The sequence below is a fragment of the Carcharodon carcharias genome, chromosome 7, assembly GCF_017639515.1.
Source record: "Carcharodon carcharias isolate sCarCar2 chromosome 7, sCarCar2.pri, whole genome shotgun sequence".
Lineage (NCBI taxonomy): Eukaryota > Metazoa > Chordata > Chondrichthyes > Lamniformes > Lamnidae > Carcharodon > Carcharodon carcharias.
The window spans coordinates 6,899,702-6,924,889 of record NC_054473.1 but is presented as its reverse complement, the minus strand read 5'-3'; the positions used below and the strand labels follow the sequence as shown (position 1 = coordinate 6,924,889).

The following is a 25,188-nucleotide window of genomic DNA, read 5'->3' as shown; positions in this document are numbered from 1 at the left end:
CCTCATGTTGCCTGACCACCTGTGTCCCCTGTCAGCTCTGACCATCTGCCCACTGGATCACTACAATCCCTCTGACCAACACAATTAGACTGGGCAGCTCAGTCAAAGTTCAATCAACAATAACTTGCACTGAGAGTCCTGTTGCCATTTTGTTCCCCTTCTCTCGGCTGATTTTTGGTTTTAGCTTCGTCTTTGCTTTAGGGACAGCAGTTGTTCATCACCCGGCCAACCACACCTCCTCTAGGCACATCTTTTTGGTTCTTTACTTGTCCCGTCACCACTCCCTTTAGAGTCTGGGCCATCAACTCATCTGTGATTTAATCTCTCCTGTCACATTTCTAACGGAGCCCAGTTCTGATGAAAGGTCAGTGATCTGAAACGTTGGGCTGGGTTTCTTTGTGGGCTACCAGACCCCAATGTTTGGACCCTTTGGGGATCCTAAGCCTGGTTCTGGCTGGCTGGCTGCAGTGAAACATCCCAGAGGCAGCTGTAGGGTGGACCCTCAATGTTAAGGCCCAGTTACAGTGCCTCTAACACAATAAAACATCCCAGGGCGCTTCAGGAGCATTAATCAAACAAAATTTGACACTGAGCCACACAAGGGGATATTTGTTCAGGCGACCAGAAAGAGACAGTTTTAAAGGAGGAGGGGGTAGGTAGCGGGGGGGAGACGGTTAAAGGGTGAAGGTCTGATATTAAGCCACTCAAAAGCTTTTACTCCAGCTGATATTTTTTCCTCTCTCACGAAACTGCAGACTCAAGGTTGGTGAAACGGATCACCTGAATGTCACCACTCTACTGTTGGTGGGATCTTGCTGTGCACAAATTGGCCGCTGCGTTCCCTACATTACAACTATTCAAAAGTATTTCATTTGCTGTAAAGGGATGTCCTGAGGCCATAAAAGGGGGCTATGGAAAGGCAAGTTCTCTCTTTCTTTCCTGTCAGGGGACAGGATTGGAGTTGGCCATTCTGCCCCTCAAGTTCTCCAACCAAGCGATATGGCACCACTTGGGACCTCAGCGGTGTGGCTGCTCTTCTCGAGGACATGTCCGTGTGGGAGACGAGAGCCCCCATGGACAGTACCATCATCCTCCGAGTTATTCGAGGAGCAGGTATGTTGAAGCTCAACACTTGCTTTCAGCATCCAGAAGGATTAATAGATTACCCAGGCAGTCTGTATGAGTTCATAAACCCCAGAATGCAGTCTTTCCAGTTTCATGCTAAATAGGGATGTCTCGTTCTCTGGAGAGTGTCCGCTAGAGGATCCTGGGATTGCCCTTTGGGTTATACAATTCCTAAAACAAGGCACAGGAGCAGAAGGATCTTGGGGCACAGATTCACCAACCACTAAAAGTAGCATGTGCAGGTTAGGCCATAAGTAAAAGCTAACAAAGCACTAGGGTTTGTAATCCAGAGGGGACTGGACTGAAAAGCAGGGAGGTTATGTTAAACTTGTATCAATCTTCAGTTAGACCACACTTGGAGCGCTGTGCTTATTTCTGGCCTCCATATTATAGAAGGGATATAGAGGCACTGGAGAAGGTGCAAAAAAATATTTATTAGGATAGTACCAGAACTGAGAGGTTATAGCTATCAGGTAGGACAGAACAGGCTGGGGCTCTTTTTTCTGGGAAAGAATAGGCTGCGAAGTAACCTGATAGAGACCTTTAAAATAACAAAGTGGTTTGATAGGAGGGTTAACGTGGAGAAGGTGTTTCCACTTGTGTAGGATCGTCCAAAACTAGGGGCCATAAATATAAGACAGTCCAATGGGGAATTCAGGAGAAACGTCACCACCCAGCGAGCGGGGAGAATGTGGAACTCGCTCCCACAGAGAGTGGTCAAGGGAAGCTGGATAAACACATGAGGGAGAAGAGAATAGAAGGATATGCAAAGGGGGTGAGGTGAAGAAGTGGAGTGAGAGGAGGCTTATGTGGAGTATAAACAATGGCACAGACCTGATGGGCTGAATGGCCTGTTTCTGTGCTGTAAAATTCTACATAACCATCCTTTAATAACCAACATTTCGTCAACATTAACAACAGCACCCTCAGTGCAATGACTTGAGTGTTCACTAAAAAATTAAATTGCTCTCTCCCAAGACTTGCACCCAGTCAAGCCTTTCGGTGTGATAGGGATCTTTAAAAGGGAACATGAAACTCAGCCAGAGTGTCGTAAAGGCTGGAAATGGGCAGGAGGAGCAGCTGCAAGTCTGAGATAAAAAAGTATTCAAATTCAGCTAACCTTATTTTACCTTACATCACAGGACAAACAAATGGAACAGCACTCATGTAAATTAAAAAACAGAATAAGCTGATTCACACAGCGAACGGGATTACAGGGAGGAGGATTCTGCACAATGGAGACCTTTCTCTAAGGGTCATATAACCAGTGGCCGTTTTCACCCTGATAAGAAAATCAAAATACTGCAGACGCTGGAAATCCAAACAAAAAATGGAAAATGCAGGAGACGCTCAGGCAGCATCAGAGGAGAGAGAAAGAGAGTTAACGTTTCAGGTTGATTGGTCATTAACCTGAAACATTTCTCTCTCCGCAGAAGCTCTCTGACCTGCTGAGTATTTCCTGCATTTTCCGGTTTTAACCAGGCTCCAGTGTGTGATTACTGCGCAGGGACCAAGGTTATTGGAAGACAGTTTACTCTCCGGAGGGTGGGTGTATAGGGGCCAGAGCTCGAACATGCAGGCACCACCCACCCACCACCCCCACCCCCACCAGGGGATCGCCAGCCGATCACAGGCTCTCCCTAAATTCTGTCCTTAACGCTGTTCGGCTATTAGCAGCTGATCGGGAATGGAGATTTCAGGATACAGGCAGCAGCTGTGGTTGCAGGGAGTGAATGACAGCAGTGATGACACACAGATTTCACTTACGCGGCCTGTGTGAATTTTATGTAGAATTACATACAGATAGAGTTTACAGCACAGAAATTGTGCTCCACATGAGCCTCCTCCCACTCCTTTTCATCTCAGCCCATCCCCATATCCTTCCATTCCTTTGTCCCTCATGTGTTTATCCAGCGTTTCCTTAAATGTATCGAAACCGATCACCTCAGCCACTCCCTGTGGGAGTGAGTTCCACATTCTCCCCATTCTCTGGGTAAAGAGGTTTCTCCCCAAATTCCCGAGTGGGTTTATTATGGACTATCCTATATTGCTGGCCCAAAATTCTGGTGTCACGCCCCACCCCACCCCACACAACATGGGGACATCTATCTCTACACTCTCGTAATTTTAAAGACTTCCAGTTTCGGTTTTCTGAAGAGACACAGACTGTCCTTACTGATATATATATATATATAACCTCACAGGACTGGCATCAATCCAGTGAAACTGTGGCAATTCAACTGTCAAAAATATCCTGCATAAGTCTAGATATGCTACTTCAAATATCATAATAGGGTGCAGGTCTGTCACTGTATAACACTGGGGTACAGTACAGGTGGGGACGGGTCTGTCACTGTATAACACTGGGGTACAGTACTGGTGGGGACGGGTCTGTCACTGTATCACACTGGGGTACAGTACAGGTGGGGACGGGTCTGTCACTCTATAACACTGGGGTACAGTACTGGTGGGGACGGGTCTGTCACTGTATCACACTGGGGTACAGTACAGGTGGGGACGGGTCTGTCACTCTATAACACTGGGGTACAGTACTGGTGGGGACAGGTCTGTCACTGTATAACACTGGGGTACAGTACTGGTGGGGACGGGTCTGTCACTGTACAACACTGGGGTACAGTACAGGTGGGGACAGGTCTGTCACTGTATAACACTGGGGTACAGTACAGGTGGGGACAGGTCTGTCACTGTATAACACTGGGGTACAGTACAGGTGGGGACAGGTCTGTCACTGTATAACACTGGGGTACAGTACAGGTGGGGACAGGTCTGTCACTGTATAACACTGGGGTACAGTACTGGTGGGGACAGGTCTGTCACTGTATAACACTGGGGTACAGTACTGGTGGGGACAGGTCTGTCACTGTATAACACTGGGGTACAGTACAGGTGGGGACGGGTCTGTCACTGTATAACACTGGGGTACAGTGCTGGTGGGGATGGGTCTGTCACTGTATAACACTGGGGTACAGTACTGGTGGGGATGGGTCTGTCACTGTATAACACTGGGGTACACTACAGGTGGGGACGGGTCTGTCACTGTATAACACTGGGGTACAGTACAGGTGGGGACGGGTCTGTCACTGTATAACACTGGGGTACAGTACTGGTGGGGACAGGTCTGTCACTGTATAACACTGGGGTACAGTACAGGTGGGGACAGGTCTGTCACTGTATAACACTGGGGTACAGTACTGGTGGGGACGGGTCTGTCACTGTATAACACTGGGGTACAGTACTGGTGGGGACGGGTCTGTCACTGTATAACACTGGGGTACAGTACTGGTGGGGACAGGTCTGTCACTGTATAACACTGGGGTACAGTACAGGTGGGGACAGGTCTCTCACTGTATAACACTGGGGTACAGTACTGGTGGGAACAGGTCTGTCACTGTATAACACTGGGGTACAGTACAGGTGGGGACGGGTCTCTCACTGTTTAACACTGGGGTACAGTACTGGTGGGGACAGGTCTGTCAGTGTATAACACTGGGGTACAGTACAGGTGGGGACAGGTCTGTCATTGTATAACACTGGGGTACAGTACTGGTGGGGATGGGTCTGTCGGTGTATAACACTGGGGTACAGTACTGGTGGGGACAGGTCTGTCACTGTATAACACTGGGGTACAGTACTGGTGGGGACAGGTGTGTATAACACTGGGGTACAGTACTGGTGGGGACAGGTGTGTATAACACTGGGGTACAGTACAGGTAGGGACAGGTCGGTCACTGTATAACACTGGGGTACAGTACTGGTGGGGACAGGTGTGTATAACACTGGGGTACAGTACAGGTAGGGACAGGTCGGTCACTGTATAACACTGGGGTACAGTACTGGTGGGGACAGGTGTGTATAACACTGGGGTACAGTACAGGTGGGGACAGGTCTGTCACTGTACAACACTGGGGTACAGTACTGGTGGGGACAGGTGTGTATAACACTGGGGTACAGTACTGGTGGGGACGGGTCTGTCGGTGTATAACACTGGGGTACAGTACTGGTGGGGACGGGTCTGTCGGTGTATAACACTGGGGTACAGTACTGGTGGGGACGGGTCTGTCGGTGTATAACACTGGGGTACAGTACTGGTGGGGACGGGTCTGTCACTGTATAACACTGGGGTACAGTACTGGTGGGGACGGGTCTGTCACTGTATAACACTGGGGTACAGTACTGGTGGGGACGGGTCTGTCACTGTATAACACTGGGGTACAGTACTGGTGGGGACGGGTCTGTCACTGTATAACACTGGGGTACAGTACTGGTGGGGACGGGTCTGTCATTGTATAACACTGGGGTACAGTACTGGTGGGGACAGGTGTGTATAACACTGGGGTACAGTACTGGTGGGGATAGGTGTGTATAACACTGGGGTACAGTACTGGTGGGGACAGGTGTGTATAACACTGGGGTACAGTACTGGTGGGGACAGGTGTGTATAACACTGGGGTACAGTACAGGTAGGGACAGGTCGGTCACTGTATAACACTGGGGTACAGTACTGGTGGGGACAGGTGTGTATAACACTGGGGTACAGTACAGGTAGGGACAGGTCGGTCACTGTATAACACTGGGGTACAGTACAGGTGGGGACAGGTCTGTCACTGTATAACACTGGGGTACAGTACTGGTGGGGACAGGTGTGTATAACACTGGGGTACAGTACTGGTGGGGACGGGTCTGTCGGTGTATAACACTGGGGTACAGTACTGGTGGGGACGGGTCTGTCGGTGTATAACACTGGGGTACAGTACTGGTGGGGACGGGTCTGTCACTGTATAACACTGGGGTACAGTACTGGTGGGGACGGGTCTGTCACTGTATAACACTGGGGTACAGTACTGGTGGGGACAGGTGTGTATAACACTGGGGTACAGTACTGGTGGGGACAGGTGTGTATAACACTGGGGTACAGTACTGGTGGGGACAGGTGTGTATAACACTGGGGTACAGTACTGGTGGGGACAGGTGTGTATAACACTGGGGTACAGTACTGGTGGGGACAGGTGTGTATAACACTGGGGTACAGTACTGGTGGGGACAGGTGTGTATAACACTGGGGTACAGTACTGGTGGGGACAGGTGTGTATAACACTGGGGTACAGTACTGGTGGGTGCAGGTGTGTATAACACTGGGGTACAGTACTGGTGGGGGCAGGTGTGTATAACACTGGGGTACAGTACTGGTGGGGACAGGTGTGTATAACACTGGGGTACAGTACTGGTGGGGACAGGTGTGTATAACACTGGGCTACAGTACTGGTGGGGACAGGTGTGTATAACACTGGGGTACAGTACTGGTGGGGACAGGTGTGCATAACACTGGGGTACAGTACTGGTGGGGACAGGTGTGTATAACACTGGGGTACAGTACTGGTGGGGACAGGTGTGTATAACACTGGGGTACAGTACTGGTGGGGACGGGTGTGTACAACACTGGGGTACAGTACTGGTGGGGACGGGTGTGTACAACACTGGGGTACAGTACTGGTGGGGACGGGTGTGTATAACACTGGGGTACAGTACTGGTGGGGACGGGTGTGTATAACACTGGGGTACAGTACTGGTGGGGACAGGTGTGTATAACACTGGGGTACAGTACTGGTGGGGACAGGTGGGTATAACACTGGGGTACAGTACTGGTGGGGACAGGTGGGTATAACACTGGGGTACAGTACTGGTGGGGACAGGTGGGTATAACACTGGGGTACAGTACTGGTGGGGACAGGTCTGTCACTGTATAACACTGGGGTGCAGTACAGGTGGGGACAGGTCTGTCACTGTATAAGACTGGGGTACAGTACTGGTGGGGACAGGTCTGTCAGTGTATAACACTGGGGTACAGTACTGGTGGGGATGGGTCTGTCACTGTATAACACTGGGGTACAGTACTGGTGGGGACTGGTCTGTCACTGTATAACACTGGGGTACAGTACAGGTGGGGACGGGTCTGTCACTGTATAACACTGGGGTACAGTACTGGTGGGAACAGGTCTGTCAGTGTATAACACTGGGGTACAGTACTGGTGGGGACAGGTCTGTCAGTGTATAACACTGGGGTACAGTACAGGTGGGGACAGGTCTGTCACTGTATAACACTGGGGTACAGTACTGGTGGGGACAGGTGTGTAAAACAATGGGGTACAGTACAGGTAGGGACAGGTCGGTCACTGTATAACACTGGGGTACAGTACAGGTGGGGACAGGTCTGTCACTGTATAACACTGGGGTACAGTACTGGTGGGGACAGGTGTGTATAACACTGGGGTACAGTACTGGTGGGGACAGGTGTGTATAACACTGGGGTACAGTACTGGTGGTGACAGGTGTGTATAACACTGGGGTACAGTACTGGTGGGGACAGGTGTGTATAACACTGGGGTACAGTACTGGTGGGGACAGGTGTGTATAACACTGGGGTACAGTACTGGTGGGGACAGGTGTGTATAACACTGGGGTACAGTACTGGTGGGGACAGGTGTGTATAACACTGGGGTACAGTACTGGTGGGGACAGGTGTGTATAACACTGGGGTACAGTACTGGTGGGGACAGGTGTGTATAACACTGGGGTACAGTACTGGTGGGGACGGGTGTGTATAACACTGGGGTACAGTACTGGTGGGGACGGGTGTGTATAACACTGGGGTACAGTACTGGTGGGGACAGGTGTGTATAACACTGGGGTACAGTACTGGTGGGGACAGGTGTGTATAACACTGGGGTACAGTACTGGTGGGGACAGGTGTGTATAACACTGGGGTACAGTACTGGTGGGGACAGGTGTGTATAACACTGGGGTACAGTACTGGTGGGGACAGGTGTGTATAACACTGGGGTACAGTACTGGTGGGGACAGGTGTGTATAACACTGGGGTACAGTACTGGTGGGGACAGGTGTGTATAACACTGGGGTACAGTACTGGTGGGGACGGGTGTGTATAACACTGGGGTACAGTATTGGTGGGGACAGGTGTGTATAACACTGGGGTACAGTACTGGTGGGGACGGGTGTGTATAACACTGGGGTACAGTACTGGTGGGGACAGGTGTGTATAACACTGGGGTACAGTACTGGTGGGGACAGGTGTGTATAACACTGGGGTACAGTACTGGTGGGGACAGGTGTGTATAACACTGGGGTACAGTACTGGTGGGGACAGGTGTGTATAACACTGGGGTACAGTACTGGTGGGGACAGGTGTGTATAACACTGGGGTACAGTACTGGTGGGGACAGGTGTGTATAACACTGGGGTACAGTACTGGTGGGGACAGGTGTGTATAACACTGGGGTTACAGCCTCCCTATGAGAGTTCATAGTCATCATGTAAACTTGTCCTTTTTGGGTTTGAGATGAAAGGAGAACGATCACTTACCATACACCCAAGCTATTGCAATACATTCAAAGAATGCCACCCAGAGAAGGCACATGCCGCTGGCTGCATAGTAGTCAAACAGCTGGAACACATACAACCCACCCTGTAAGGAAACAGAGAACATTACATCACTCAGAATAGAGAGAACAGGCCCTCCATTGCTGCTCTCCCTCCAACTCCTTAAAATGAGGGCCAAGCTGTTCAGGGGTGATGTCAGGAATCAATTGTTCCCAAAAGGGGGAGTTGAAATCTGGAACTCCCTCCCTTAGAGAGCTCTTCAGGCTGGGGTGAGGGGGTGGTCAATGGAAAATATCGAAACTGGGGAACGATAGATTTTAGTTGGGTTGTTGGGTAAGGGGATTAAAGTTTCTGAATGGAGCTCAGATACAACGATCTGAACGAATGGAGGACCAGCTTCAAGGGGTGGAATGCCGCTTGCGCACGCTCCTTACCCCATCGCTGCCGGTGGGATCTTGCTGTGCACAGGTGGTCTGCTGTGTTTTTCAAGCATTACGGCAGTGACTCCGCTTTAAAGCGCTTCGGGACATCCTAAGGTGGTGCAGGGCGCTATAGAAATGCAAGTCCTCTCTTTCTAAGGCGGGGCACCTCTTGCTCAGTACGACTGCTAACGGCTGCAGGGTCCACGTGAGCTGCTGATCGTGGCTGCAACTTTCTGCTGCAGTTTAATGAGCCCTGATCAGAGCCGGAGACATGAAGAGCCCTCAGAAACCAATCCGATGGGGCTGGGAACGCCAGGGCACTGTGGCAATGGGTGCCCATCGACGGGTGGGCGAAAGCGGGCCACCCCGAGGATGGGAGTGTCGCACGACCGATGGCGAGAGCGTTGGGGGCGGGGCCGGCAGAAGCAGGAGGGCCGTCTGAAGAAACCCTCCCCAGGAGTGCCCCGGCCTCGGTTGGCAACCCGAAGACCGGGGTTTTCAAGAAGGGTTTTGGCGTCTGTTTTAAGCCTGGCTTCTCGGTAAGAGTCGCGGACATACAGAAGGAAGCTGGAGGTGCTTTGAGGCACTTCAGAGGCGGGGGCGGGGGGGGGACACGCTGTATGGAGAAAAGTTTAATTTCACTGCACCTTCTGTAATTTTCAAGTCAAAATGTTTGGTCGTGTACTCTTTTTTTTGTTTTTTTTTTTAAACAAAATTTACAAACAAAGTGTATTTTTTAAAGAGAACGAAAAAGTTCAAAGATGGGAGAAGAAAAGTCCTGCCCAATACTTACTTCGGTCACCATAACCAGCCCCAGCAAGTAGCTGAATGAGCACGTTATAGCTATGAAGATTTCCCGTCTGTAACCCTTCCTTAGGAAGGATGGGTAAAGATCAACGAGGGAAGTAATCTGCCCTTCGACCTCAACGAACTGGCGGAAAACAAGTCAAAGACAAGACAAAAAACCATCAGGCTTTACGGTGTCAAAACAAGTCAAAGACAAGACAAAAAACCACCAGGCTTTACGGTGTCAATCGCATTCCCAGCATTCACACTTTCCCAGGTTCCCCTGTGTCTAATCATTGTCTGTCACTCCTTCAGGGATAATCAAACGGATAACACAGATCCGATCCTGTGTGAGTGAACAGCAAACTCTTAATCAGCGACAACCCTGAACTCCTGGGTGCACAATGCACAGCCTGAGGGCCTATAACTAATCCCTCTTGATCTCCCCCCTCACCGTGGGCTAAATGTCCCTCAGCAATCAGTCATTCTGGCAATCATGACCCACCCACCCACCAAACCCCAGCCACCGAGAGCTGGCACAGTTAGCAACTGCGGTGAGGGGTCGGAGTAAAAACCCACACCTGCAGACACCCGATGTCCACGTGTGCAGTCGCTGTCGGGACCACTGAATGGAACCCAGTCCATTAGGAAGTGAGGAGAGAAGTATAGAGAGAAGAGGGGGAGGGAGGAGTGAAGGAGAGGAGGGGAGACAGAGGAGTGGACGAGAGGAGTGGACGAGAGGAGAGGGGAGGATGGGGGACCAAGGGAGAGCGTGCAGAGGGAGGAGTAAGTGCAGGATATCTCTCAGGTTTAACAGGCTGCCTGTGAGGAACCGTCAGGGACTGGACTCCATTCAGGTACAACAAGCACAACAGGAGTCACTTCATCTTAAATTGGAGGATTTAACATTAACAAATCTGCAAGCCCAGTGGAATTAATAAATTGCAAAAAAGTGACAGTTAAATTTAATTTCATTAACAACTGTTTCATTTAATCTCTTTATCATCCAAGTGAGGTACCTCAGTGGTGGGAATGGTTATAACACGGGGTTAGATACAGAGTAAAGCTCCCTCTACACTGTCCCCATCAAACACTCCCAGGACAGGTACAGCACGGGGTTAGATACAGAGTAAAGCTCCCTCTACACTGTCCCCATCAAACACTCCCAGGACAGGTACAGCACGGGGTTAGATACAGAGTAAAGCTGCCTCTACACTGTCCCCATCAAACGCTCCCAGGACAGGTACAGCACGGGGATAGATACAGAGTAAAACTCCCTCTACACTGTCCCCATCAAACACTCCCAGGGCAGGTACAGCACAGGGTTAGATACAGAGTAAAACTCCCTCTACACTGTCCCCATCAAACACTCCCAGGACAGGTACAGCACGGGGTTAGATACAGAGTAAAGCTCCCTCTACACTGTTCCAACCTCAAAAAGCCGTACCCAATGCACTGTTGCTGACTTTGCAGTTTCCCAGAGCAGACTGAGGATCCAAACCCATTAAAACACGACTCTGACACCCAGCAGGATTGGCTCCAAGGCCAAGTGTCAAAGGTTAGAAGTTAGAGTTGGAATTAACCAGTCGTGTTTGTGGTGAATGCTCAATAAACTTAGCATTAAGGTGCAACAGGTATTCCTGGCTGATTTGTGTTTTATCAAAGTTACACCTTTAGGTAAATATTATTCACAGCATGTGATTTAGTACCATTTGCTTCTTTGATGTTTGAGGTCAGTGGGAGGATGTATAAAGTCTGAACTGTAGTCCCAGCTGATCATAGGTAAACACTGGGGTGAGTTGTATCTGGAGCTCTCTATCCAGCACCTGTTCTTTGTACGCCTCGGGAGAAGATTACGACACAGCACAGTGAGACTGGCTGCCCGTTACAGGCGGCTTGGGAGGGGGTGGGTCAGAGGTTTAGTCACCTCCCCTCTGCTCCCAAGGGCACCTTCCTTCGTTTGGGGTAACGGGTACCCACGAGGTCCTGGCTGCCCATTCGACATGTCGCCAACTGTTGCTCTGATGAGGTGAGCCTGGAAGCCACGGGGGAGGGGCAGGGGACGGACTATTTGGCTGTAAATATTACCGCAGGTGAGCCTTTCCCATCCAGGCCACATTCTAACCCGTGCTTCCTGCCGGATGAGCAGTCCAAGGGCAGATAAAAATCAGCTCCAGGTACAAACACCACCCAAGGCAGCCCCACCCTCAAAAAACAAAGAACAAGCAAGCTAACAATCACTTACCTGTCCACACACATTAAACAGGATGTGATGTACAATCATTAACTCATATGTCAAGTCTCTCGGCCAATTGCCAGGAGCCTCTATGCAAAAATGTTCAGGCCTCCCAGATTGGCAAAAAAAAACCACACAGAGGTTTCATTGTATTTTTACTTTAAACACTGGTAATAGTCCCAATCTAAGTTCATAACATTCCGTCTCCCTTCGCCTTCCCAGAAGCCGAGATAAGGCACTCATTTGGACAAGGCACTAAAATGCTTACTGTTCCCTCATCGTAAAAGAACCTCCCTTTGAAAACAGGATGAATTTTTCCCTCACATGTCTCCTCCCAAGGCAGTGGAGGGTGGGAGAGGGGTTCTGATCTGATCTGGTCTTTATTTATTTATTTGCCATTGGTTTTGTTGAGAAGAAATAAAATAAAAACCTCACAATGGAGGCAGCGAGCAAGAGGGAACTTGAAGCCATGTGTGATTTAACTGACCAAGCCATGTGTGTTTGATGTTTGTGAGCAGAGGCGGTCCTGTGTGGAGGCATGTTACACCTATTTCGCACTGACGGGATCAGAAGCACACACACGTAGAGCTAACCGCATACACATGTGTCCAAATGCACGCGCATGCACATATGAACCTATAAAGGACATCCAGGAGCACCTGGGCAGGTATGTGTGTGTGCGTGGGCACATGACGACCCAGAGACATGTGTGTGGGCACACGCCAAACCAGGCACGCGTGTGGGAACACACACGGCCCAGAGAAACGCGGGAGAGCACACGCTAACTCAGAGACACGTGCGTGGGCACACGGCGGCCCAGAGAAACGTGTATGGGCACACGCCAAACCAGACACGTGTATGGGAACACACACGATCCAGAGAAACGCGCGAGAGCACACGCTGACTCAGAGATATGCGCGTGGGCATATGAAGACCCAGAGATGTGCGTGTGAGCACACGCCAAACCAGAAACGTGTGTGGGAACACACACGACCCAGAGAAACGCGGGAAAGCACACGCAGACCCAGAGACACGTGTGCAGGAACACACAGATGCAAAGACACGCGTGTGGGCGCCGCCAAACCAGACACGTGTGCGGGAACACACACACACACATGACCCAGAGAAACACGTGTGAGCACACGCAGAGCCAGAGAAACACGCGTGATGGACACGGTGCATCCCCAATCTGTCGGTCTAGTTGCGACAATCAACGGGACAAGATTCGTGACCAGCGCTCCTGCGTCTGGTGGATGGTAAGCAGCCCCCCAAATACACTGGCAGCAGATGGCACAGTTTGACGGTGCTGGTGGGGAAGAGGGATGGTGCCTGGAGGTGTTTTGCAACATCCCTGAGTGAGCTGATGGGCTGGGGAGGGGGGCGGGCGCGGTGGAATCACAGCCTCTACACTGCAACGTAAGCCACCGGTTATCCCACCGATTTGGTTCAATGGCAAAAATGAGGGTGTATGAAATGCCAGGACAGGTTCTCCATCCCCCCCCCACCCCCCACCCCAAAACCCTGGTAAGGAAAACAGTGCCAAGGAAAGTTACATGGCAGAAAAAAATCCACAACGAGAGACACGGCTGGAGAGTGGGGGTTGTGGTGGGGGGAGTGGTGGTGGGTGAAGTGCAAAACGCTCTCAAAACCAGATCGGAATTCTCTCTCTCCTTTTCTTTTTAAAACGAGTAGAGAGAGAGAGAGAGAGAGAGAGAGAGGAGAGAGAGGGAGAGAGAGGGAGAGAGAAGCCGAGCCCTCTCTCACCAAAAACCCCGCCGCTTCCCCCCCAGCTAACCACGGAGAGCCGGTTATTGCTCGTGAATTAAGACACATGACCCCCCCACTACGAGTTCAGACTGACCTGACTGTCCAATCCGAGGAGCAGGAGCATTACGAAAAACAAGATAGCCCAGAATGTAGGCCATGGCATCATGCTCACTGCTTTAGGGTAAGCGATGAATGCCAAACCGGGACCTAGAAGGAGGCAAATGCAGAGAGATGGGGGTGGGGGAGGGGTGGGGGAGGTGGGGGGTTGGGTTGGTGGGGGGGTGGGGGTTTTGGAGGGAGAGATAAGGGGGGGGAAGGGGGGAAAAGGTGAGGAAAGGAGGGGGTTACAAGAGGCACCAAATGATCATGTAATTTCATATCACAAAAAAAAATACACAGGTACTTTATAATTACAGCAGAAACTCAAACACAGCTAGCATGCGAATCAAATTTTCTAACTCCCTTTTCAATTGGCAATGGAAAAGTGCTTAAACCCAGTGATTCAAAAATGCCCCATCTTACCACCTCCTTATTTAACCAGGTGCCCATGTGGAGCAGGAACACCAGCATGGACAAGATGGGCTGAATGGCCTAATGTCACAAAACTCAAATGTTGTTCCAGGACATGGTCGAAGGATCATTGCACATTCATAATAACAGGAAGTTAAACCTTGTTTTTTAATTCCACCACCCCCCCCCCCCCAAAAAAAAAGTTATGATTAGAAATCTTGGTCCCCCTGCCTGTAACAGGGAAGACACACACTTCCTTTTCCTCTTTTTATTTTGAACCGCGTGAGAGATTATTAAAATTTCTACTCGGAGGAGGTCAGCTTCCCAGGTCAGGAACGTTACAGAAGCTCGCGAGGAACGTGGGTTTGAAAAGATGTCCAGCGCGGAAAGCTCGGAACCCAAGTGACACGTTCGGAAAATGATTAACAGGGGCTTTCCACTCTCTCTCTTTGACGTGGTGTTTACGGAGCTAAACGATTGACGGAACTCACAGTTCACACTTAACACTTTCTGAATCGACTAGTAAAACATATCGAGTTTAACAGTGTGTGTTACTAATTTGTGTTCAACATGACGGCAGTTATACTGGGGGATGATGGCAGTGGATCAGTGGTGAGCTGCACTCTGTGGGTGCGTTGATGGTGAGTGCGATCCCATCTCTAGAAACAGTATTTGTTTAAAGCCTTTTCCCTAGAAGAGCGGCTTTTGGATAGGGACAGGGAATAGATGGGGATGGAGTGAGTGGGTCGATGGGGAGGGAGATATGGAGGGTGGGGGGGGTGGGGGGCAGGGGAAGAAGTGAATGTTGAGGGGGGGGGGTCGTTGGGCGATGGGTGAATGTTGAGGGGGGGATCGTTGGGCGATGGGTGAATGTTGAGGGGGGGATCGTTGGGCGATGGGTGAATGTTGAGGGGGGGTCGTTGGGCGATGGGTGAATGTTGAGGGGGGGTCGTTGGGCGATGGGTGAATGTTGAGGGGGGGTCGTTGGGCGATGGGTGAATGTTGAGGGGGGGGTCGTTGGGCGATGGGTGAATGTTGAGGGGGGGTCGTTGGGCGATGGGTGAATGTTGAGGGGGGTTGGGTGGGCAATGGGTGAGTGTTGAGGGGGGTTGGGTGGGCGATGGGTGAATGTTGAGGGGGGTTGGGTGGGCGATGGGTGAGTGTTGAGGGGGGTTGGGTGGACGATGGGTGAATGTCGAGGGGGGTTGGGTGGACGATGGGTGAATGTCGAGGGGGGTTGGGTGGACGATGGGTGGATGTGGGTGGGACGGTTAGGAATGGGTGGATGTCAAGGGGGATGGATTAAGGGTAAAGATGGGAGGCTAAATTGTAAACCAAGCACCTTCAGGTCTCCCCGTGAACTCCGGTGACAACAGGTCCTGAGGTGAATGTCAAGCCATGATCCAAATCTGGCGAGTCTGGGCTGGAAGTGCTAGAACAGTGGCAGTGTAGAACAGTGTACAGTGGCTCAGAATGTGATTGCAGCCAGTCACTGCACAAATCTCACAGGTACAACAACACAGAGGTCAGCCTTTGTAAAATATCCTTATTGAGAATTAAAGCTGCCCAAAGGGACACAGATTTAAGGTGATTGTTCTGACAATCTGAAGTGTGAGGAGGAAACATTGTTAATGTGGTGAGTGGCTGTGATCTGGAAGGCGCTGCCTGAAAGGGCGGTGGAAACAGGTTCAATAATAACTTTCAAAAGGGAATTGGATAAACACAAAGGGGAAAAAGCAGTGGGAGTGGGGCTAATTGGATAACTCCTTCAAATAGCCAGCACAGGCACGATGGTTTACGCTGTATGATTCGGTAAAAGCGTGCTCCCTGATGATTTCCCATCCGGAAATTTCTGTCAAGTTATTCCCAAAAGTCCCCTTGGAGGTTCAGTGGTTTAGGGTACAACTGATGTGATACATCCCAGCGCAGAGCATCCGTCAGTCTCACATTATTTGTGTGAGGGTGTGTGAATGTGAGTCTGTGTGAGCATGCGTGTGTGACCTTGAGAGTGTGAGTGTGGGTGTGAGAGAGTGTGTGTGAGTGTGAGAGAGTGTACGAGTGTATGTGTGAGTGTGTGTGAGAGAATAAGAGTGTGCATGTTTTAGTGTGAGAGTGCATGTGTGAGAGAGAGCGTGCGAGTGTGTGTGTATGTGTGTGTGTGTGAGAGAGAGAGAGAGAGAGAGAGAGAGAGAGAGAGAGTGTATGTGTGTGTGAGAGACAGCGTGCGAGTGTGTGTGAGAGTGTATACATGATGTTGAGTCAGACTGTCTTAAAAGGGCCCGACACACAAATGGAAATAAGCACATATGCACACACAGACACACACGCACACACAGACACACACGCACAGATTTGTGCCTCTCCATCATGGCGAAAATGGCAGACGGGCCTGGAAAGTCCCACCCCCAAATATGGCACTTCCTATTTTTGTAGGGGCCAAGACTGGAGTCAGCCCGGGGTTTGTGCATTCGCAGTTTACGGAGTCAGCTATCCATTTAACTCACCAGCTGCCTCCTCTGGAGGGGTATTTTGGTTGGCCAGGAGTGTGAAACCCGGAGTGTGCAAATTAGACCAGGTAAGAGGTCTGAACTTGGTGGATTCGTTTAGATAGCCAAGGCATCCATTTGGGATTGTTAAAAGTAAACATAGTTGCACGTGAAAAGTGAAAAACTAATTTGAACTGTCAAAGCTGTCAAAGAACTGTCAAAATGCATTGGAGCTGTCAAAGGATACCAGGTGAGTTGGCATGGAGGGGGGGTAAGGGTATACACACACACACACACACACACACACAAACACACACACAGCCACACACACAGCCACATTGTTTGTAAGAAGCAGGAGAGGCACGGGATGGTGATGGGGGGGAGGGGTACAGCGTGGTGATGGGGAGGGGAGGGATGGTGAGTTTGACCCTCAAAATCCCCTGTGTAGATGGCAGTGATCTTTCAGAAAGGAAGAGACAAGGAGATTGTGGGAGAAAGTAACTGGACTGTCAGTAAGTGCAGGGCTGAACTCGGGGAACTTACAGCCTCTGGAAAACTCAGAACTGTTCCCCTCCCCTTCCTCCTCTGCACCCCATCCCTCAGCGGAGGGTGTAGGAAACACTCTTATGACATTGGAGCGGAGTTTTGTTGATTCTAGCAGAGGGGCAACAGGAAGGGGGGGGGGTCGGTGGGGGGAAGCAGAGGTAATTGCTGCGTGTTGGGGGTGTAGAGGGGGTTAAATGGCAGAGCTGAGACTGAATGAACATCGCAGGGGTGGAGGGGGGGGTGGTGGGGGGGTGGTTGTATTTACAGAGACGCTTCCTATGGAAGGTAAAAATCAGCAGAATTGGAGTAATTAATAAAAAAGTCGGTGATTCAATTGGTTTAACCGTTACCAGAATGATGTTGGAATGGCTCCATTTTGTCAGTCTGATAAATTGGAAGGAAGCTAAAAATTAATTTCCTCAATGCCAGCAAAAATTACAAATTTTTCCGACCACAAGACACAGCTGGGGAGCCTTGGCATCAGCCGCAATTCATAATTCTGCGCTCCTACGAGTATTTTTAAACCTTAAGGAAGCACTTAAAAGGGAAGAGTTGGAAATAAGAGTATAGCACGGCTTCTAATCGATAATCGATTTCAAGAAAACAAAAAAGAATTTCTACTTGAACCTGGCTTAAAATTTTAATGCACACTATACTATGTGTGTTTTTTTTAAAAAACAGAAATCCATTAAAAAATACCTTGCTGAAGAACTTGCCTTTAACGGCAGTGAGAGATTCTAGCCATTCACAGGATGTGCAAGCATAATAATTAAATTCTACAAGGTCTCTGATGGCAATCACTCAAGTCTCTCTTTTATGCCTTCATGTTAATTTAATCTCGGAGAGCTCAGCAGCCTGAGTACAGGCAGTGTTTAACTCCAGCTCCAGGTTTGAAGCAGCTCTAGACTGCAGATTCCTTTTTGGCTGATGGCAGGTGAAGGATTGAGCTCCACACACACACACACACACACAAAGAGTTTTCCATTGCCAGGGTCACAACTCCCAAGTCTGACCTGAAATTGTCCTCTCCCCTTCCCCCAGCAACTGCTGATCATAAAGAAACTTCACTAAAGCCCAACACACGGACAGGAGAGACCTGTGAACGATGCAGTAAACAAGGAATCTTGGGCAGGGACAAAAAACCTGAGGAAACATTTCGTGCTTTAGGGTTTTTTCTGTGAACAGCTTTTGTCCCTTTTGGGTGAGTTTTATTAGTGATCTCAGTGATGGAACAGCAGTATCAGCATCAAACACTCCCAGGACAGGTACAGCACGGGGTTAGATACAGAGTAAAGCTCCCTCTACACTGTCCCCATCAAACACTCCCAGGGCAGGTACAGCACGGGGTTAGATACAGAGTAAAACTCCCTCTACACTGTCCCCATCACACACTCCCAGGACAGGTACAGCACGGGGTTAGATACAGAGTAAAGCACCCTCTACACTGTCCCCATCAAACACTCCCAGGACAGGTACAGCATGGGGTTAGATACAGAGTAAAGCTCCCTCTACGCTGTCCCCATGAATGTACCTTAGCATTAATCCCACAAAAATAATCCTTAAATGCACCAGTTGTCCTTGTGGGCTGCCTGAGTGTTCTTACCAACCTTGGACCAGTCTGTTGGGAGCAATTTGCTTTGATCCTTGCCCATTGAGTATGTATGTGAGAAGGGAGAAGGCAGCTGCCATGTGCCAGTGTGTGCTGGATTAGAACCCCAGTGGCAAAGATCAACAGATGGAAGGGGTGGATGCATTGCTCCATCGTCTTGTCATGGGGCTGTCTGTTGGCCATGGAGGTTGGTGATCAAAGTGCCTTTGGTGGTTCGCAGGAAGGTAGCACCTCGTGTTTAAACCTATGACAATGCCACTCATCGGGAGGTGAAATTACGCAACTGACGGACATGTGGAACTACATGGAAAAAAACTGCTCAGTTGTCACAGAAAACAAACAGTCACAATTGATCCATAACTGGCACACTGCCGGGGACAGGGACTCCACTGAAAGTACAGACTCCAGCGAGCGATCCCAAAGGCTGCAACAACTCGAGGCAGTTGGACTAATCACCAACTGTGGCATCACAAAGCAGCTCGTGTCGGTCCAGTAGAGGTGATTGGACAGTGGGTCGGGGCAGTGGTGGGGGTGGGGGGGGGGTGTACCTGGGGATGCTGCCAATACCGTTTTCCTTCACCCCTCTTTCCTCAACTCCAAGGGAGTGGAATCAAAGAGAAAGGCTCTCCCCTCCACCACCTCCCCAACCACCTTCACCCCCCCCCACCAACCCCCACCCCCCCACCCCACCCCCCCGCCGCCTCAAAACCCCCCACCACGCCAGAAGTTGCTGCTGTCCCGGGGTGGAGACGGAGTAAGTAGGGACTGGGAACAGTCCGGAATGTCTTCGCAGTGCACCAGCACGGTACAGCCACACTGCTGGGAAGCGCCAATCACAAGTTAGGGGGAGGTGGTGGTGTGGTGGTAATCCAGAGAGCCAGGGTTATTGCTCTGGGGGCCAGGGTTCAGATCCCTGCGAGACAGATGGTGGAATTTCTAATGGTGACCATAAGACCATTGTCGATTGTTGTAAAATCCCATCTGGGTCACTAATGTCCTTTAGGGAAGGAAATCTGCCGTCCTTACCTGTTCTGGGCCTACATGTGACTCCAGACCCACAGCAATGCGGTTGGCTCTTAACTGCCCTCAGAACAAGGGGCAGTTAGGGATGGGCAATAAACGCTGGCCTAGCCAGCGACACCCACATCCCACGAATGAGTAAAAAAGTTACTTGGTTTTAAACGTTTGCCAGCAAGTGAGAGGGAAAATGCCAACTGCTGGCTAATTGGTGAGGCACTGATTAACACTGGCATCGCAGCCTAGCTGCTGGAGGGGGCTTCCTGCAACTGACTAAACAAGGGGGCAGATAAACAGCGCGCTGGGGGGGGGGGTGGTTGGGGTGGGGTGGGGCGATGTAGTGGTTTGTCTGAAAAGCCAGGCAGGAGTAATCGCCAGTTAAAGTCAGACAGACTCTGGAAGGGAGGATCAACTCATACAGCAAAGCTAGGATTACGCATGCTACAAATATAACCATTAAAGACGGAATCAAATCTCAAAGTTGCGCAGATTCATTACGTTGTCAGTGGTGCCGGGTGCTGCTCGTACCTGACTCAGCTACATCCGCTATGTCCACCCCTTGTTCTTGAGCCATGAAGCCAAGGATGGAAAATATGGCGAAGCCCGAGACAAAACTGGTGCCGCTGTTCAGACATCCCAGGAGCATACAGTCCCTATTTGTACATATGTCATAATTGATGGATCATGTTAATAAAGTGCGGAACAGGACCTGTGTGAACAGACCCATTTTTCTTTTTTTTTTTGTTTCCCCTTCACCCTCCGCCCTGTTCCCCCCCCTCCCCCTCCCCGTGTGATAACCTCACACCCGACATCTCCACGTACCGGTAACAGTTGTATTTGTATTTGTTGTAACTTCCCAGTGATGTCATCGCTCCCAAGCAGATTGCATAAGAGAAGAAGATCTGGGTCCCAGCGTCAATCCATACCTACGGGGAGAGAGAGAAGGGGGAAGAGGGAAAAGGAGGGCGAGATGGGGGAGGGAGAAAAGAGGGGGGAAGAGAGGGCAGGGAGGGCAGAGAGGGGGAGAGAGTGACAAAAGAGAAAAAAGGGAAAAGGGGGAGAGGGAGAGGGTGAAAGAGAGAGGAATGGGGAGAGGAGGAGAGGGAGAGAAAAGTGATTGAGGCAGCTGATCAACCAAGGGAGGCAAACGCACACAATACAGAATTCTTTTGTTGGCTGGTCACTTTTCTCCAGCTTGCGTTGGGTTTGACCCCTCATGTAGTGACACCCCCCCCACCCCGCTGCCCCTCACACCCGACTCCCTGCCTTGTCCAAGTAGCCGTTCTACCACGGGAGTGAAGGCTGGCTGTTTGACCATTGCGGGCCTCACACTGTATGGGAATGCCCTCTTCACCTGACACCCATTCACATGCACGCCCCCCCACTACCCCCCCCGCCCCACCCCCCACTCCCCACTCCCCACCCCCCCACCACTGTCAGATAGTGATCAGAGCGCTGAGGTCAATAAATAGAAATCCTTACTCTGGCCAAGGTCAGTTAAGTCAGCACAGTCAGAGGCCTGATTCTGGGACCATCACAGTCTGTAAAAGGGTAATACTTTGCTAGGCAGCACCCTTACACACCCAGGCCTGAGAAGCAGTCTATCAACAGATTCCCAGAAAGCTGGGATCATTTTCTGTTTTATTTGGACTGACAGTACATCTCTCTGTATCCTGATGTGCCTACCATCAGAGACCACTAAGGCAAACCATTTTCTTCTGGTGTGATTTGTATCGTGGATTGAAGATGAGAACATGCATAAAAAAGGCGGTTTCAAAAATATTTTTCAATATTCTTTCACGGGATGTGGGCTTCGCTGGCTGGGCCAGCATTTATTGCCCATCCCTAATTGCCCCTTGAGAAGGTGGTGGTGAGCTGCCTTCTTGAACCGCTGCAGTCCGTGTGGTGTAGGTACACCCACAGCGCTGTTAAGGACGGATTCTGATCCAGTGACAGTGAATATTATTGCACTCTTACAGCACAGATGTGTTTGTTAAAAACTGCACGTGCAGTTGGAACATATCACATCTGGAATTGGTCACGTTCACAGAGGACAGGGAGGCGAGATTTTTGGGCGGGCAAAAATTGAACCCCGGCAGGACACTTACTTGTGGATCACCAAGGCGTGTAATATCAGGATACAGATAAAACTTGATTCCCTGAGCTGCTCCTGGCAGAGTGACTCCACGGATCAACAACACCAACAGCATCAGGAAGGGAAATGTTGCAGTGATATAAACAACCTGTTCAGCGGGCGAGAAACCAGACAAGAACATTGGGTTAATCACATTGTCGTCAACTCCCTGAGGGGTTGGGACTGGAAAAAATACACAAAGCAAGGTGGAGAAGCGAGTTGGAGCAGCAGAGAGAGATTCGAGTGTCCACTGGTGGGGGAAGATTTCTTATTAGGTAAAATAGTCAAAAAAGAGGCCAATGGAAAGTTGGCCTTTATCTCAATGGGTTTGGAATTCAGTGGGGAATGAAGCGATGTACAGAGACTTGGACAGACCCCGTCTGGATTAACTGGGTTCAGTTCTGGGCACCGCATCTCAGGAAGGAGAGACTGACCTCGGAAGGCAGACGGAATAGATGACCCCCGGGACCGAAAGGGTTAAATTATGAAGGACAGATCGCATAGATGAGGTTTGTATTCCCTTGAGTTTAGAAGATGATGAAGGGGTGATCTGACCAGGTGTCTAAAATGATTAATAGATTTGATTGGGTCGATAGAGAGAAACTATTTCCTCTTCTTGGGGGTGGGGGTGGGGTTGGGGGTCCGGAACAAGGGGGTAGAACCTTAAAATTAGAGCCAGACTGTTCAGGGGGTGATGTCAGGAAGCACTTCCTCACACAAAGGGGAGTGGAACTTTGGAACTCTCGACCCCCACCTCAAAAAGCCTAAAATTGATAGAGGTTTGTTAGGTGAATATGTTTTTATTCTTTCACAGGATGTGGGTGTCGCTGGCTAGGCCAACATTTGTTACCCATTCTTTAGTGCCCTTGAGAAGGCGCTGGCGAGCTGCTGTCTTGACACCAGAGTGGTTTGCTCGGCCATTTCAGAGGGCAGCTAAGGCACATTGCTGTGGGTCTGGAGTCACGTGTAGGCCAGACCAGGTAAGGACAGCAGATTTCCTTCCCTCAAGGGCATGAGTGAAGCAGATGGGCCTCAGGGTGATCCAGTAGTTTCTTAGTCACCATTACTGAGACAAACTTTTTAAATCCTGATTTATTTATTTACTCACTCTGTTTGCAAGGCTATTTATTAGTCCAGGCCTCTGTGTTATAGGTCCAGTGAAATATGTGACAGTTCCTCAACTGTTGGAGTTACATGCACAGCATAAGCACTTTATTGGTTTAAGTGACAACAGGCAGCTCAGGGCCATTGCAAGAATTCAAGATGGCCAAAGAAGGTAAACATTTGTTTGAAGGATGTCCTCCTCCAACAGTTCAGAGTTTCTCAAGGGTTTGTAACAAACTAAGATTAAAAATATGAGGCCCGTCAGAGCTTTGGAAGCTGTCACAAAGAGACAAAACTCAATTGTTTTGTCATTTTTTTTGACCTGAATGTACTGGGGGAGGGGGAGGAGAGGGAATTGGTCACATTCTTCATCAAAAAAGAGCTGGAGTGAACCAATTTCTGAGCACTGTTTGGTGGGTGAGAGAGAGGTGGAGAGGTTCAGGGAGGGAATTCCAGAATTTGGGGCCTAGGCAGCTGAAGGCACGGCTGCCAATGGTGGAATGATTAAAATCCGGGATGTGCAGAGACCAGAATTAAAGGAGAGCAGAGATCTCGGAAGGCTGGAGGAGGTTAGAGATAGCGAGGAGCCATATATAGTGCCTGTGGCAACCTCAAGCCACCCAAGTTATTGTTACAGTGTGTAATACAGGGAGACATTGCAAGCCCAGGGGTTAACTGATTTGGGAGGTGGGGCGGGGGGGGGGTGCTGCTGCTGTGGGGAATAAAGGGTCTTCGTGCCAACCATTCATCAAAACATCTTCAGTCTCACCTTCCCTGTCGATCGGACGCCCTTCCAAATGCAGAAGAAACAGATAACCCAAACGGCCAGGAGACAGAGGGCCAGTTCCCACTTCAGAGAACCCACGTTGTCAATTCCACTAGACAGACCTAACACATTCCGCCTGTGAAAGTGAGGGAGGGGGAGAGTGATAGGGAGAAGGCAAGAGAGAAAAATGGAGGGGGAGAGACAGAGAGAGAGGGAGAGAGAAGAGAGAGAGAGAGAGAGAGAAAGAGAGAGAGAGAAAGAGAGAGAGAGAGAAAGAGAGAGAGAGAGAAAGAGAGAGAGAGAAAGAGAGAGAGAAAGAGAAAGAGAGAGAGAGAAAGAGAAAGAAGAGAAAGAGAAAGAAGAGAAAGAGAAAGAAGAGAAAGAGAAAGAAGAGAAAGAGAAAGAAGAGAAAGAGAAAGAAGAGAAAGAGAAAGAAGAGAAAGAGAAAGAGAGAAAGAGAAAGAAGAGAAAGAGAAAGAGAGAAAGAGAAAGAAGAGAAAGAGAAAGAAGAGAAAGAGAAAGAAGAGAAAGAGGCACACCGAGGGGGGAAGATAGTGAGAGAGAGGGAGAGGGTAGGCAAAGGAAGAGAGAAGAAATGGGGGAGAGAGGTAAATAGAGAGCCAGGGACAGACGAAGAGGTTGAGAGTGAAACAGAGAGAGATGGAGAGAGGGGGAGCAGGAAAGGGAGAGAGGAGGAGGAGGCAGAGAGAGAGAGAAGAGGGGGAGAGTAACAGAGATAGAGGGAGAGGCACAGAGAGAGAAGAAGGGAGAGAGGAGAGAGGGGGAGAGAGACACAGGGAGAAGAAAAAGGCGAGAGGGAGAGGTATAAATCGAGAGGGGGGGAGAGAGAGAGACACAGAGAGAAAAAAAAAACACAATATTAATAGGAGAGCACAAAAAAACAAGAGAGAAGCAAAGAAGTGAAATGAAGGCAGGTGCCACAGTTCCATTCAGACAGTGCTGCTGTTGGCATGCTCACTGAAAGCAGGCGAGCATGCCACGGGGGTCCTCAGAGAGGGTGAGAAGCTGGCATGCAAAAAAAAAATATGTTTCTGGTAAAGATTAAAAAACAAAATAGCCAAGGGCTACCTTTGGATTAAAACAACTTCCAATTTACTCTGCGAACTCGACATCACAATAAGGAACCCTGGCAAGGCCTCGGAAACTCAAGGGTAAAGGATTATTAAGGATTCCCAATGAATGGACTGACATAGCTCCTGTCCCATTCATCTACACGGTTTAGTGTTCTGGACGGCTGACTGGG

At 49.9% G+C, this 25,188-nt stretch overlaps 1 protein-coding gene across 4 annotated transcripts in view; it reads right to left on the bottom strand.

Annotated features, from left to right (window-relative positions):
* LOC121280096 (sodium- and chloride-dependent taurine transporter-like) overlaps positions 1-25,188 on the bottom strand; it is an 83,488-nt gene that overhangs the window by 4,611 nt on the left and 53,689 nt on the right. For all 4 annotated transcript variants that reach the window (XM_041191729.1, XM_041191728.1, XM_041191727.1 and 1 more), the window contains 7 exons: positions 23,928-24,060; positions 22,029-22,163; positions 20,743-20,846; positions 20,449-20,573; positions 13,847-13,959; positions 9,757-9,894; positions 8,524-8,626 (listed from right to left, as the gene is read on the bottom strand). In XM_041191729.1, the coding sequence (XP_041047663.1) occupies positions 8,524-8,626; positions 9,757-9,894; positions 13,847-13,959; positions 20,449-20,573; positions 20,743-20,846; positions 22,029-22,163; positions 23,928-24,060 (851 nt within the window). The remainder of the gene's footprint in view (positions 1-8,523; positions 8,627-9,756; positions 9,895-13,846; positions 13,960-20,448; positions 20,574-20,742; positions 20,847-22,028; positions 22,164-23,927; positions 24,061-25,188) is intronic.